The sequence below is a fragment of the Dreissena polymorpha genome, chromosome 7 (assembly GCF_020536995.1).
Source record: "Dreissena polymorpha isolate Duluth1 chromosome 7, UMN_Dpol_1.0, whole genome shotgun sequence".
Lineage (NCBI taxonomy): Eukaryota > Metazoa > Mollusca > Bivalvia > Myida > Dreissenidae > Dreissena > Dreissena polymorpha.
The window spans coordinates 45563406-45578734 of NC_068361.1; the positions used below are offsets into that span (position 1 = coordinate 45563406).

At 39.6% G+C, this 15329-nt stretch overlaps 1 protein-coding gene across 4 annotated transcripts in view; it reads right to left on the reverse strand.

The window, feature by feature from the left end:
* Positions 1–15329, reverse strand: part of LOC127840066 (SAP domain-containing ribonucleoprotein-like) — a 60310-nt gene that overhangs the window by 30915 nt on the left and 14066 nt on the right. For 2 of the 4 annotated variants that reach the window (XM_052368459.1, XM_052368458.1), the window contains exons 2-5: positions 10688–10790; positions 8293–8340; positions 4837–4892; positions 4264–4304 (exon numbers count right to left, since the gene is read on the reverse strand). In XM_052368459.1, the coding sequence (XP_052224419.1) occupies positions 4264–4304; positions 4837–4892; positions 8293–8340; positions 10688–10790 (248 nt within the window). The remainder of the gene's footprint in view (positions 1–4263; positions 4305–4836; positions 4893–8292; positions 8341–10687; positions 10791–15329) is intronic. The other 2 variants (XM_052368462.1, XM_052368461.1) reach the window with 2 other exon arrangements.

Consider the following 15329-nt stretch of genomic DNA (forward strand, 5'->3'; position numbering starts at 1 on the left):
CTGCTGATCGTGAAGATCAGATACATGCCTCCTTAGCTAGGAGCAACTCTGGCCAGCGCCCTGTGGTATTTAAGCGCCCTGCTTCTAAGCCCCCAGGAGCCCCACCGGCCAAGAACGCTAAAAGGGACAGTTTCCCTACTAAGCGTCCGTCTGCTCCACGTCAGCCCACAAATAGGCCTCCTTTTCAGAACAGAACATCTTCCTATCGGAAGCCATCTGTAAACCAAAACTGGAGTAAGGGCAAATCCAATGCGGACAAGAAGACATTTAATCCTTCTTCCGGCAAGGGTGGACCTCCAAAAGGTCAGCCCTAGGTCATACCCCTTTCTACCGCCACAACCTCCGATGCCGGAGGTACCAGTCGTGGCCAGACTTATGCACTTCGCAAATCGATGGCTCCAAATAACTTCGGACGCGTGGGTTCATTCCCTTGTCACACAAGGCCTCACTTTTCAATTCAAAAAAAGGCCCCCACTCTCTCGCGTCCCAATAGATCTGGTATCTCTGTATCCACAACTTCCAGACTCCATTCTCGGACTCCTAGAAAAACAGGCGGTAGAAAGGGTTCACGACCCTTGTTCTCCAGGATTTTACAGTCGCCTTTTCCTTGTTCAAAAGAAAAGCGGCTCCTGGAGACCAGTCATAGACTTAAAAGTGTTCAACACGTTTCTAGTCAAACCTACTTTCAAGATGGAGACTCCTGCCTTCATTCGGCGCTCCATCAAACCCATGCACTGGGGGGTTTCCTTGGACCTGGAAGATGCATTCTTCCATGTTCCTATCCATCCCAACTACCGGAAGTACCTGCGCTTCTCCTTTCGAGGCCAGGTCTACCAGTTTCGGGCGATGCCCTTAGAATTGGCCACAGCTCCACGATTTTTCACCAAAGTCATGGCCGCAGTGGGCGCACACCTCCGATTACACGGGGTTCAACTGCTTCAGTATTTCGACGATTGGCTCTTACACCAGCTCGATCGTCGACTGCTTTTGCTACACCTAGAGTTCTCTTGGAAGGAGCTCTTCTCTTTAGGACTCCTTCTCAATGCAGCCAAGTCAGACCTCATTCCCTCTCAGGATTTCATATTCGTGGGAATGAATTTTCTGACCCACATCAATCGGGTCAGGGTCTCACCGCAACGTGTATCAGACCTCCTTTTGAAGGTCAGATGGGTGCTGTCCCAATCTCATATCACAGCTCAAGATTTCCTCTCACTCAACGGTATCCTGAGCTCTGTAGCAGACTTCGTGCAGTTGGGACGTCTCTTCCTACGTCCTCTTCAGCACTATCTCTCAGCTCGATGGAAATGGTCTCCAGACAATCTGCTAACACAGATTCCCATCCTTCCGTCCTTAGTCCCCCACCTTCAATGGTGGCTAGACGAGGAGACCCTGTTGGCAGGAGTACCGCTTCTTCCCCCGCAACCTTCTTTACATCTCATAACGGATGCGAGCATGGAAGGTTGCGGCGCTCACCTGGAACCCCGCAGCCTGACATTATCAGGATTGTGGTCTCCTCAGGAGTCTCACCTGCACATAAACAATCTTGAAATGCGAGCAGTCTTTCTAGCTGTTTCTCAATTCCAATCACATCTTCAGGACTCCTGTGTGATGGTATCGACAGACAACACATCAGTCGTGGCTTACATCCAGAAACAGGGAGGTACACACTCTCACTCCCTTTATCTGGAAACAAGGAACTTACTTGTTCTTTGCAAGAGCCTCAACGTCTCTCTCTTGTCCAAACACATACCAGGTCGTCTCAACGCCCTGGCGGACGGTTTGTCTCGCAAACACCAGTTACTTCCATCGGAGTGGACACTTCATCAGGAAGTGGCCAACCAGATTTTCTTCACATTCCGTTATCCACTGGTCAACCTGTTTGCGACCAGAGACAACCACAGACTTCCTCTGTATGCGAGTCCAGTGTACGAACCAGCAGCGTGGGCGGTATACGCACTTTCGTTGGATTGGGATCAACTGGACGCTTACGCTTATCCCCCACCCATTCTAATTCCCCAAATCTTAGGGAAAATCAGTGTGAGCTCTTGCCGGATCCTCCTGATAGCCCCTTGGTGGCCCAGGAGATCCTGGTTCAACGACCTTCTTGGTCTCCTGTGCGAATTTCCCAGGGAACTCCCGCACAGATCAGATCTCCTATCTCAGAGAGGCAGACTTCACGTGGATCCAGACATGTTCCACTTACACGTCTGGCCGTTATCAGGCAATCCCTGCAGAAGAAACGCTTTTTTGTCAGGGCTTCAACGCTCGTTGCCTCTGCATGGAGAAAGTCCACCAGAGCAGTCTATGATGCTCGCTGGAAACTCTTCTCTAATTGGTGTGTTCGAGGGAAAATTGATACCCTCAATCCCTCTGCTAGACACATAGCGGATTTTCTAATCTATCTTTTTGAAACTTTCTCTTAGCTCCATCAAAGGATACAGATCTGTGCTTTCGCATACCTTGGCTTTTCGTAAGTCATCACAAGTCTGTGCTGACCCAGCCATTTCGGAACTGATCCGAGCCATGGAACTTAAACGTCCTGTGTCTCGTTCTCTTACCCCCAAATGGGATTTGGCTTGTGTTCTTGGATCGCTTATTAAAGCTCCCTATGAACCCCTTAATCAGGCTTCTTTACAGTTCCTAACCTGGAAGACTGTTTTCCTTCTTACCATGGCTTCATCCAAACGTAGGAGTGAAATTCGTGCTCTTTCTATCGAAGAAAGCCATCTTCGTTATGATTCCTCCGATGGCTCTGTCACTTTGTTGTGTCAGCCAGGATTCCTTGCTAAAAATCAACTCCCCTCAATGGCTTCTAAACCCTTCAAGGTCCCAAGTCTTTCTAGAACTTGTGGAAATGAAGATGAAGATAGACTCCTCTGCCCTGTCAGGTCTTTGAAGTTCTATCTTAGTAGAGTTAAGTCTATTCGAGGTTCTGGCAAGAGACTCTTCATTCCCTTAAAAGGGAGGGGGGGGCGATGTGTCTGCGGCTTCTATTTCCCGTTGGGTAGCCTCGACTATAAAAAGGGCTTACTCTTCTCTTTCATCAAGGGATTCATCCCTTTTTAATATTAGACCGCATGAATTACGAGCAATGTCGGCTTCGTGGGCGTATATTAATCATACCCCACTCTCTGACGTGCTTCAAGCTGCTTTCTGGAGGAATCAGACCACCTTTTCTTGTTTTTATCTTCGTTCTCTGGAGTGCCAACAGGACAACTTGTATTTGTTGGGCCCCCTTGTGTTTGCACAAACGGTAGTATTTCTACAGCATAGGTATATTACGCTTATCCGTGAATTAAGTTACTACCGTAATAACGAAGATTAGCTGAGAAACCGAGATATGGGTTCCGCTGTGATGGGGAGATTTTCACGAACCTTCCCGCCACAGCTGCAAAGTCAGCAATTAGAAAGCAGGTAAAGTAATTAAGCTATTAAAACAAATTTTTATAGTAAAATTCATTTTAATTAGTAATTACTTACCTGCTATCGGTAAGTCCCACCTCCCACCCCGCTCTTCGTCTAATATTTTCATATTGTTTATTGGAATAAGAGTGATTTCTGGGTAATATCCCGTTTTGGTTACACGGCTACATGGCACTTTGTGACCGTTCTGACCTGACCTGACGGGTTTATGAAAAGTGTGGGATTCTTCGGACAGAAAGTTTCCGGATAAATTACGATCCTTCGGAGTAAGTAAGCAATTAGATAGCAGGTAAGTAATTACTAATTAAAATGAATTTTACTATAAAAATTTGTTTTACTACCGGAATTTTTAGCTACCCATGGTTTTACAGTCGGGCTTTTTAGCTACCCATAGTTTTACAGCAGGGCTTTTTAGCTACCCATGGTTTTACAGCAGGGCTTTTTAGCTATCCATGGTTTTACAGCAGGGCTTTTTAGCTATCAATCGTTTGACAGCAAGGCTTTTAAGCTATCAATCGTTATACAGCAAGGCTTTATAGCTACCCATGGTTTCACAGCAAGGTTTTTTAGCTACCCATGGTTTTACAGCAGGGCTTTTTAGCTACCCATGGTTTTACAGCAGGGCTTTTTAGCCATCCATGGTTTTACAGCAGGGCTTTTCAGCTACCATTGATGTTGCATTTCTGGGGTTTTAAGCTCTTCTTTCCAGCTGGTTTTACTGCAGGTCTTTTCCCCTTCTATAAACTGTTTTCAGGTGCCATCCCCTCAGGAAATATTTTCAAATGATGCCATTTTACCTTAAATATTAAACCTTTCAAATTTTAGCATAGGGCAACTTACCTAACTGGTGCTTTTGTTTCTGGTTTCTTCTTCACTTCAACCTAGAATAAGTAGAAAAGAACATTGGATATAATCATTGGTAATAAAAATTTGTGAACAAATACTGATTACATTATAACAGTCATTTCATGCAGGTACAAAACTTCAGTATCCGAAATGCGTCTTTTTTTACTCCACATTAATCAGATACAAAGACAAAAAGTTTCATGTTGATTTATTGAAATTTAATAAGTTGCCTCAGGTCAGTGGCATATATAACTCTGCATCAAATGTGGCATAGCTAACAATAACATCTTGCACTTCTAGATAGTGTAAACAACCCTCATAAAAAGGTTGTTTTAATTCTCAGAAACCTGTTTGAGGCGCAATGTTAACCTCTACAATAATTAAGTTTCCAACATTTGATGATTGGCACATACATATGTAATTCTGCTAGGAATATCTCAACATACACATCCATTATCTCTAATTTCATACATGCAAATGTAATAATTTATACTTCATAGTATAAATAGGGATACTAAATTATTTAGGGATTTAAATTTGAAAAGAAGTTTCAAGCAATAGATATACCTTCTCTGGTTTTGGTTTCTCTTTAAGATCTATGCTTTCCTCTAGCACTGAATCTGCTGAAAGTAGAATAAACATAAAACGGTTAACAAATGTTTAAATCTTTCAGTGCTGGAACTGAATTTTGAAGGCCTTTGCAAACAGTTTGGATCCAGATTAGACGCCACAGAACTTGGTTTCTCATCAGGATCCAAACTGTTTGCTATTCTGATAGTAATCTTTGAAAAAAGTCGAAGAAAATGCTAATTTTAGAAATTCAGCAGACAACATTTCAGCAGACGACAAATTTCTGAGCATGCAAAGGGTTAAGAAAAGAACAACATCTGGGTGATGTCTACCCACTGCAAAATGAACTAACCGTAATAAAAGCAAATTACGCCCTCCCAACACACACACCAATGGTTCACAACTTAGTATTTACAAGACTATTATAGTGCACATATGCATTCAGCAAAATGAATCATTTTTGGTCATGGTCACAATGAGTGATAATTCATAGCAGTATTTATTTTATAAGCATAAAATTTAAATCACATGATTTTCATTAAATTACGTTTTCCTAAGCTGCAATTAATAATATTACATAATAAATGTAAGTTTAACGTTTTGACAAGCATCATGATAAAAATGATTACTGCATCCATAGCACATAACCATTGTTATTAATAATTTGTATTAAACAAAAATCTTAATTTGCAGGAATTTTTTTCTTTCTTTTTTTTTTTAAACAATCAGGTATTTGTGATTCAGAGAATTTAAACAATACACAAAATCTGCCATAATGAAACAAGAAATGTGTTTGTTAGAAACACTATGTCCCCTTCTGTGCCGCTTTGATTTTATTTTTTTTGACCTTTGACCTTGAAGGATGACCTTGACCATTCACCACTCAAAATGTGCGGCATGTGTTTGTCAGAAACACTATGTCCCCTTCTGCGCCGCTTTGAATTTTTTTTTTTGACCTTTTACCTTGAAGGATGACCTTACCCTTGACCTTTCACCACTCAAAATGTGCGGCTCCATGAGATACACATGCATGCCAAATATCAAGTTGCTATCTTCAATATTGCAAAAGTATTCATAAAATGAGCGATTTTGGCCACATATATTTGACCTCTGACCTTGAAGGATGACCTTGACCTTGACCTTTTACCACTCAAAATGTGCAGCTCCATGAGATACACATGCATACCAAATATCAAGTTGCTATCTTGAATATTGAAAAAGTTTTTGCAAATGTTAAAGTTGGAGCAAACAGACCAACAGACAGACAGGGCAAAAACAATATGTCCCCCACTATAGTGGGTGGGGGACATAAAAACCTAATAGACAATAGCAATTATATGCCCAAATACAGAACAGCAGTATGTAAAATGTAAACAATGTCAAAAATATATCAAAGAAAAAAGTTAACAGTCAAGAAAACAAGAGGGCCTGAAAGGCCCAAAGTCGCTTACCTGAGATAACAAGACATTATTGGGACAAATCTTCTGACCAAGTTTCACAAAGATCGGAAAGTAAATGTGGCCTCTAGAGTGTTAACAAGGTTTTACTATAGCCATATAAGGAAAAATGCCCCGCCCCCTGGCAGCCATGTTTTTCAACCAACCGGCATCATTTTTGAACTCATCCAAGATATTATCGGGATGAATCTTCTGACCAAGTTTCATGAAGATTGGACAGTAAATGTGGCATCTAGAGTGTTAACAAGATTTTACTATAGCCATATTAGGAAAAATGCCCCGCCCCTTGGAAGCCATTTTTTTCAAGCAAACATAATTATTTTCGAACTCATCCAAGATATCATTGAGAACAATCTTCTGACCAAATTTCATGAAGATTGGACAATAAATGTGGCCTCTAGAGTGTTAACAAGGTTTTACTATAGCCATATATAGCCATATAAGGAAAATGCCCCGCCCCTGGTGGCCATGTTTTAAAAGCAACCATAACCATTTTCAAACTCATCCAAGATATCATTGGGACACATCTTCTGACCAAGTTTCATGATGATCGGAAAATAAATGTAACCTCTAGAGTGTTAACAAGGTTTTACCATAGCAATATAAGGAAAATAGCCCCGCCCCTGTGGTGGCCATGATTTTCAACCAACTGGCATCATTTTTGAACTCGTCCAAGATATTATTAGGATGAATCTTCTGAACGAGTTTCATGAAGATCCGACAATAAATGTGGCCTCTAGAGTGTTTACAAGATTTTACTATAGCCTTATATAGCCATATAAGGAAAAATGCCCCACCCCTTGGCAGCCATGTTTTTCAAGCAAAGGTTACCATTTTTGAACTCATCAAAGATATCAGTGGGACAAATCTTATGAGCAAGTTTCATGAAGATCGGAAAATAAATGTGGCTTCTAGAGTGTTAACAATGTTTTACCATAGCCATATAAGGAAAAATGCTCCGCCCCTGGCGGCTATGTTTTTCAACCAACCAGCATCATTTTCGAACTCGTCCAAGATATTATTGGCAGGAATCTTCTGACCACGTTTCATGAAGATCAGACAATAAATGTGGCCTCTAGAGTGTTAACAAGATTTTACTATAGCCATATATAGCCATATAAGGAAAAATGCCCCGCCCCTTGGCAGCCATGTTTTTCAAGCAAACGTAACCATTTTCGAACTCATCCAAGATATCATTGAAACCAAACTTCTGACCAAATTTCATGAAGATTGGACAATAAATGTGGCCTCTAGAGAGTGAACAAGGCAAATGTTGACGTCGCACAACGGACGACGCATGACGGACAGCGCACGACGGACAACGGACAAAAGGCGATCACAAAAGCTCACCATGAGCCCGTTGTGCTCAGGTGAGCTAAAAACAACAACTTATAATCAAATCTAACAAAAAAACACAGAATGAAAAGAAATAAAACACAAACATGTTACAAAAGCAAGGTGCAGCATTTAAATTGTAATAATTCAAATAAGCAGAAAAATGACAAGACGTAGAATTTGAACATAATCCAGCAAATTAATTTTTTTTAAGGAAACATGCACCAATAAACTGTATGTGAGGGAATATCTAACATTTTAACATAACATTAATTATAGCAAAAGAAAAACTACAACAAGATGTGAGAGGCAAATTATGAACATTACTGGTTATATAGATTCCCAACATAAATATGATACACAAACTTTATGCATTTATGTAAAAAGTTCTTTTATGAAGAATACATTATATTTAAACTATAACTGGAATCGGATTAAATAGATTAAAACAAAATCCTACAAAATAATGTTTTGTTGTCATCTTTACATGTATAGTGAAACATATGCACATATAATGGCTATAAATGGTTAAACCCCAGTAAAGCATGTAATTTATGCATTTTAGAGTTCATAATTATCAGGTTTACATTGGAGAGCTATACATATAACCTCAAGATTTTTCCATGTTTAAGAACCATGAACTATTGAACTGTTCACTCACAATCCAACAAGTGTTCATCAATAAAGTCCAATTCACTATCAAGTGAAGCTGAAATAAAGGTAGTATAAACTAGACATACATGTATGTCACAGACACAGATAAGCCAGAACACATGTTTTGACACATACAAACTCACTGTATGTTTACAGTGGACAGACAGCAAATAGCAATAATTCTTCCCAAAACTGGGCGCAGTCAAAATTCCTTTGTTTACGATCATATACACAAACTTTAAAAATTTGAGCAAGATTCAACAAGTAGTTAAAGGGGATTTAAAAATACAAAATTTAGGGACAACATTATATATTATAAAATGGAGAAAAAAAAGAAAAAGGGGGATAAATCACCAAAACTAGCTGATGCCTAAATTCCTTTCCTACACATGAAGGCAATTCAGCCAAGAGAGTTTTAGCAAGTTGAAGAACCATCCGGTTCTTCGAAGAAACACATTTTTTGACAATATACTCCATGGTTATCTATAATCCATAAAAAGGGAAATAATTCTGCCAATCTTGTCAATATTTAATGATTTTCAGGCATTATTATAACCCCTATTAGAACTGAACCCCTGCCCAGGGCTTGTGCTGCCATGCGCCAAATTAGCAAATGGCTACAAATTAACAAATTTGGCTAAAGAAAATTCCATTTTGCTACATCTTTTTTGTTGTAAATACCCATAAAATAACTTAAATAAAGTAGAAGTTTTCCAAAGCGAGCCATGTTTGGTTATAAGAGTTTTTTTTAGCCAGAGCAAGCCCTGTCTACCTAGTAAAGGCCATTTTAAAACCTTATCCCAAATCGACTGGTGACTGACAACAAAATGGGGCTTTTCCCTTACATTTTGCTAGATTGGCAATTACATAAAACAAGAGCTGTCAGAGGACAGCGCGCTCGACTATTCGAGTGTTTGACAGTATAATGTAAGCCATCATGGGGTAATTGTTCAAATCATTCAATAAAGTCAAGGTAATAGTTCAGGTATATTTTCCACAATCTATTGAACATTTGTAAAGACATAAAACAAACTAATAAGATTTTATTTCCAGTTTGATAGCAATAGCTTGGGTGGGAAGTTTGGACGGTCCTTCAAAAATAAAGTAAGGTTGACAGGGGGGTTTAATGTGGGATGTGGTCATTTATAAGACGATCTTTCAAAAATAAAACAAGGGACAAAATTGTCACAAAACCAGGTTTTCATTGTGATAAAAAATCTGATAAAGGGAGACAACTCAAACTGAACTTTTGAAATGAACAAACAAAATTAACCCCCTTTGTAAGTTTGTTTTAAAATAAATCTATTTTTAGTCGTGGCGACCTTGACATTGGAGATATTGACGTGATTCTTTTGTGCGACACACCGTCCCATGATGGTGAACAAATGTGCCAAATGATTTTAAAATCTCATAATGAATGACATAGTTATAGCCCAGACAAGCTCATTTATGGCTATTTTTTACCTTTGAACTCAAAGTGTGACCTTGACCTTGGAGATATTGACATAATTTTTTTGCGCGACACACCCTCTAATGATGGTTAACAAATGTGCCAAATGATTTTAAAATCTCACAATGAACGACAAAGTTATGGCCCGGACAAGCTTGTTCCGCCAGCCAGCCCGCCAGCCAGCCAGCCAGCCAGCCAGCCCGCCCGCATTCGCCAATCTAATAACCAGTTTTTTCCTTCGGAAAACCTGGTTAAAAAGGAAAAAATAAAATTTGTATTTTTTTTTTTGGGGGGGGGGGGGGGGTGAGAGGGGGTATAATGTGTTGTGTGGTCATTTATTAGATGATCTTTCAAAAATAAAAAAAGGAAGAAAAAAAATTTGGGGGGGGGGGGGGGGGGGGAGAGGGGGGGGGGCAGGTATTCTGGGTTGGGGCGTGGGGTATTGTTTGGGTGGAATCCATTGTGGTATTCAGGTAAGTGTTGTTTTGTCAAAGTATTAATAAAATCTGATCATAAATAAAGAAGTTATGGCAATTAACTAAAGTAATATGCATATTGTAAATGGAAAAAGGGCCATAATTCTTACAAAATGCTTGATACAGTTGTCTGCTCTTGTTTATAGATTGGGTTCATGTTGGTAAAGAAGTTTGCAAAATATGAAAGCAATATGTCAAGTGACATAGAAAATATTTGAGGTGGTACGCAAACTTTAACATAGATTTATCAATAATATGCATATTCTAAGTGAAAAAAGGGCTATAGTTCTTACAAAATGCTTGATACAGTTGTCTGCTCTTGTTTATAGGTTGGGGTCATGTTGGTAAAGAAGTATGCAAAATATTAAAGCAAAATGTCCAGGGACATTTTAACTGGTTTCACAGTAAACAAATAACTAATTACAGTAACTTTGATCCAATCACCTAGAACTACATATAAAAAGAAGGCTACACACCAGCTTCAGTCGCGACTGGTGCTCGTAGCCTCTCCACAAGCTCTGCCTTGCTGCCTGAGGCTGCAAGCCCTCTCTCCTTGCATAGCTTCTTTAAATCAGCCACCTATAAAAACAAAATTAACATTTCCAGTGCTTAAAAGGAAACTGTAGAAGGGAACCTTCATGGGGAATAAGTTATAATTTGCTAATAATTGTTTGTTATTGTCAAATTCAAAATTGACTTAAAAATATTTGGGACCTATTGATTTCTTACAAAATCAATTGTTTAAAAACATACGTTTTCAAATCCTTAAAATATGGCTGGTATTACCTTATACTTTAGGGTGTATTTTCTATTTATTTTGCCATACATATTGATATAATTCATCTACTTTATTGATTAAAGAGATTTGTAAAATTCAAATTTTTATCCCAACGCTTTTTGAAAAGCGTGGAGATATTGTGGTTATCTCCGCCATCTGTCCGTCCGTCCGTCTGTCCGTCCTGGCCACTATCTCCTCCTACACTATAAGCACAATAACCTTGAAACTTGCACACATGGTAGCTATGAGCGTATGTGCGACCCTGCACTATTTGGAATTTTGATCTAACCCCAGGGTTAAAAGTTATGGGGGTTGGGGTGGGGCTTGGTAAGATATTTTCACTCATTTTTTATGTTAGTTTACATTAACTTCTCCATTTCTACACCGATTTACTTCAAATTGATACTGAACATCTCTTATGACAATATGGTCAATCTCAACTATACATGGCCCCATTACCAACCCTGGGGCGCCCCGCCCACATAGACCACGCCCACCCAAAATTGTCTTTTACTATAATTTCTTCATTTCTACACCGATTCACTTCAAATTGATACTGAACCTCTCTTATGACAATACGGTCAATCTCAACTATGCATGGCCCCATTACCAACCTTGGGGTGCCCCGCCCACATAGACCACACTCACCCAAAATTGCCTTTTACTATATTTTTTTTATTTCTACACCGATTCACTTCAAATTGATTCTGAACTTCTCTTATAACAATACGGTCAATCTCAAATATGCATGGCCCCATTACCAACCCTGGAGTGCCCCGCCACATAGGCCACACCCACCCAAAATTGCCTTTTACTATAATTTCTTCATTTCTACACTGATTCACTTCTAATTGATACTGAACTTCTCTTATGACAATACGGTCAATCTCATCTATGCATGGCCCCATTACCAACCCTGGGGCGCCCCGCCCACATAGGCCACACCCACCCTAAATTGCCTTTTACTTTAACTTCTTCATGTCTACACCGATTCACTACTAATTGATACTGAATTTCTCTTATGACAATACGGTCAATCTCAACTATGCATGGCCCCATTACCAACCCTTGGGCACCGCGCCCACATATGCCACACCCACCCAAAATTGCCTTTTACTATAATTTCTTCATTTCTACACAGATTCACTTCTAATTGATACTGAACTTCTCTTATGACAATACGGTCAATCTCAACTTTGCATGGCCCCATTACCAACCCTGGGGCGCCCCGCCCATATAGGCCACACCCACCCAAAATTGCCTTTTACTATAATTTCTTCATTTCTACACTGATTCACTTCTAATTGATACTGAACTTCTCTAATGACAATATGGTCAATCTCAACTATGCATGGCCACATTACCAACCCTGGGGCGCCCCGCCCACATAGGCCACACCCACCCAAAATTGCCTTTTACTATTATTTCTTCATTTCTACACAGATTCACTTCTAATTGATACTGAACTTCTCTAATGACAATATGGTCAATCTCAACTATGCATGGCCACATTACCAACCCTGGGGCGCCCCGCCCACATAGGCCACACCCACCCAAAATTGCCTTTTACTATTATTTCTTCATTTCTACACAGATTCACTTCTAATTGATACTGAACTTCTCTTATGACAATACGGTCAATCTCAACTTTGCATGGCCCCATTACCAACCCTGGGGCGCCCCGCCCATATAGGCCACACCCACCCAAAATTGCCTTTTACTATAATTTCTTCATTTCTACACTGATTCACTTCTAATTGATACTGAACTTCTCTAATGACAATATGGTCAATCTCAACTATGCATGGCCACATTACCAACCCTGGGGCGCCCCGCCCACATAGGCCACACCCACCCTAAATTGCCTTTTACTATTATTTCTTCATTTCTACACAGATTCACTTCTAATTGATACTGAACTTCTCTAATGACAATATGGTCAATCTCAACTATGCATGGCCACATTACCAACCCTGGGGCGCCCCGCCCACATAGGCCACACCCACCCAAAATTGCCTTTTACTATTATTTCTTCATTTCTACACAGATTCACTTCTAATTGATACTGAACTTCTCTTATGACAATACGGTCAATCTCAACTATGCATGGCCCCATTACCAACCCTGGGGCACCCCGCCCACATAGGCCACACCCACCTAAAATTGCCTTTTACTATAACTTCTTCATTTCTACACCGATTCACTTCTTATTGATACTGAACTTCTCTTATGACAATACGGTCAATCTCAACTATGCATGGCCCCATTACCAACCCTGGGGCGCCCCTGGGTCAAACATGCGGCGTGGGCATACGCGTCGGCCTCTGCCGCGCCATTTCTAGTTAATATTGTTTCATTAGAAAACAAAAATAATGTTTAAGTGTTTGAATTGAGAGATATGCGTTGCTAGATCTAATGTTTAACTGCTGATAAATATATGTTTGGTAAATTTGTCTAAAAATAAATTACATTTTATAGTTGTACTCTGTAACGTATGTTCATGGAAAGCATTTTTGGCTTCACTATGGCCTAAAAAAATGAATGTTGTGGTTCCGGTCACCCGACCCTACCTAGGAAAATGCGCCGACCCTAAAGTTTTTATTGACCGTGACAACCCTAAACTTTTTTACCGTTTTCCGGTAGGATAAATATCAAAGCGATACCGAAAATTGTGAGAGCCGATTTATGATCCTCTGTCAATTACGTCATGTTTTTCTTTACCCACCTAAAGCCCACCTTAAGGCGGATCGTCGTAGTAATTGGCCAATGAGAGTGCACGCTTTGAATGAGCGACAACACTCGTAAGCAGTCATACCTGTACCTGCAGTAAAATCACGCAGACGACGAGTGACGTAATTTTCATAAGTGTGTGATTTTACGGCAGTTTGTTGGCTTACAATATAACACACTCATCGGTCCCTACGGAGTACACCTCCACGATGAAATCTCGGCCACTTACTTAGAAGGCAGATGATGGCAATCGGGTGAAATCCTCGTGGATATTGTGCATTTCATGCATAATATGGTCAAAACATTTATTCGACACGTAATACTCTTAAACAAATTATTGTTGAATTAATTACGCACAACTGAAAATGTTTCGTTTGATTCTCAAATGAGCATTATTCAATTTGTAATCCAAAACACGCTTCCGAATTTTAATGCTAACGACATTAACAAATTGTATCGTCAAATAAACAGTGCTTTATCCTTTGTCTCAATAAAAAGCGCGCGAAAATTATGCAGACATGTAGAACGTCGCTTGGAAACTGTGGATGTATTTTGTGTTGTTTAAAAAATGAATATCACGTCAGGCGATTTACGCGTGTTCAGAGGAAAAAAAAACGCCCTGATTGGACGTTATTTCATCACATCTTTAAATAGTAACAAATGCCAAAATGTATTTGATAAAAATTGCGAATTTTTATGTTTCTTAAAATTCTTGAGCACTTTTATCGTATTTACCAGAATTTGCTTTAAAACTGGAATATACAGGATTATCGGGTAAAGAGTAGCGACGGGAAAAGTAGTAAGTACATGTATATGCAGTTATAGATAGAAAGTATGGTTGATACGGAATCGATCGAGACGGGATTATGCGTTTCTATGCGGGAAAGGGTAAAACATTTTTTTTAAATGTCGTTATCAAAGACGCAGGGCTTTTTTTAAGCGGACGCCCGCTTGCCCGTGCCGGGTTAAAATCGTCGCGGGCAAGTGATTTTCCAAAGTAGATAGTCCGCCGGGCAAGTCCGTTTCGTATTAGCATAATTGCGGTATTTTTTCGACTTTTCCCCTTGTATCTATTTATTTTCTTTGGGTCAATATATTTTTTTATCAAGTACAAGTAAAACGAGATTTGATTGGTCGCTTGCGTTGTATAAGCCAATCTAAACGCTCAAAACAAGTTCTACTCGGCAGACGTTTCAACATGGCAGATGGTAGCGTCCAGCCGATCTTTTCATTTAAACATTTTAAATGTTCTGAATCAGACCAAAACAACAATGTCCCTGATTTTATTAAAAAGCAAGATAAAATTGTTGGTAGTAACTGTGCTATTCCAATTTTCTTGTGTAAAACCACTCAAATTGAAACAATTTCAGAACAGTTACTAGAACTGGATGAAGAAGCGTATACTAGTGATAGTGATGTCTATGAACATGAATATAATAACTGTGAAAATAATTGTTCAGAGTTTGAAAATCATGTTGAATATGCTGACCGTTTAAAACTTGCTAAGAATGCATATGAAGAGTTTCTCACTATTTTAAACTGTGAATAACTTGTATGTTACATATTCACAGTTTAAAATAGTGAGAAACTCTTCATCAAAGACATCAACA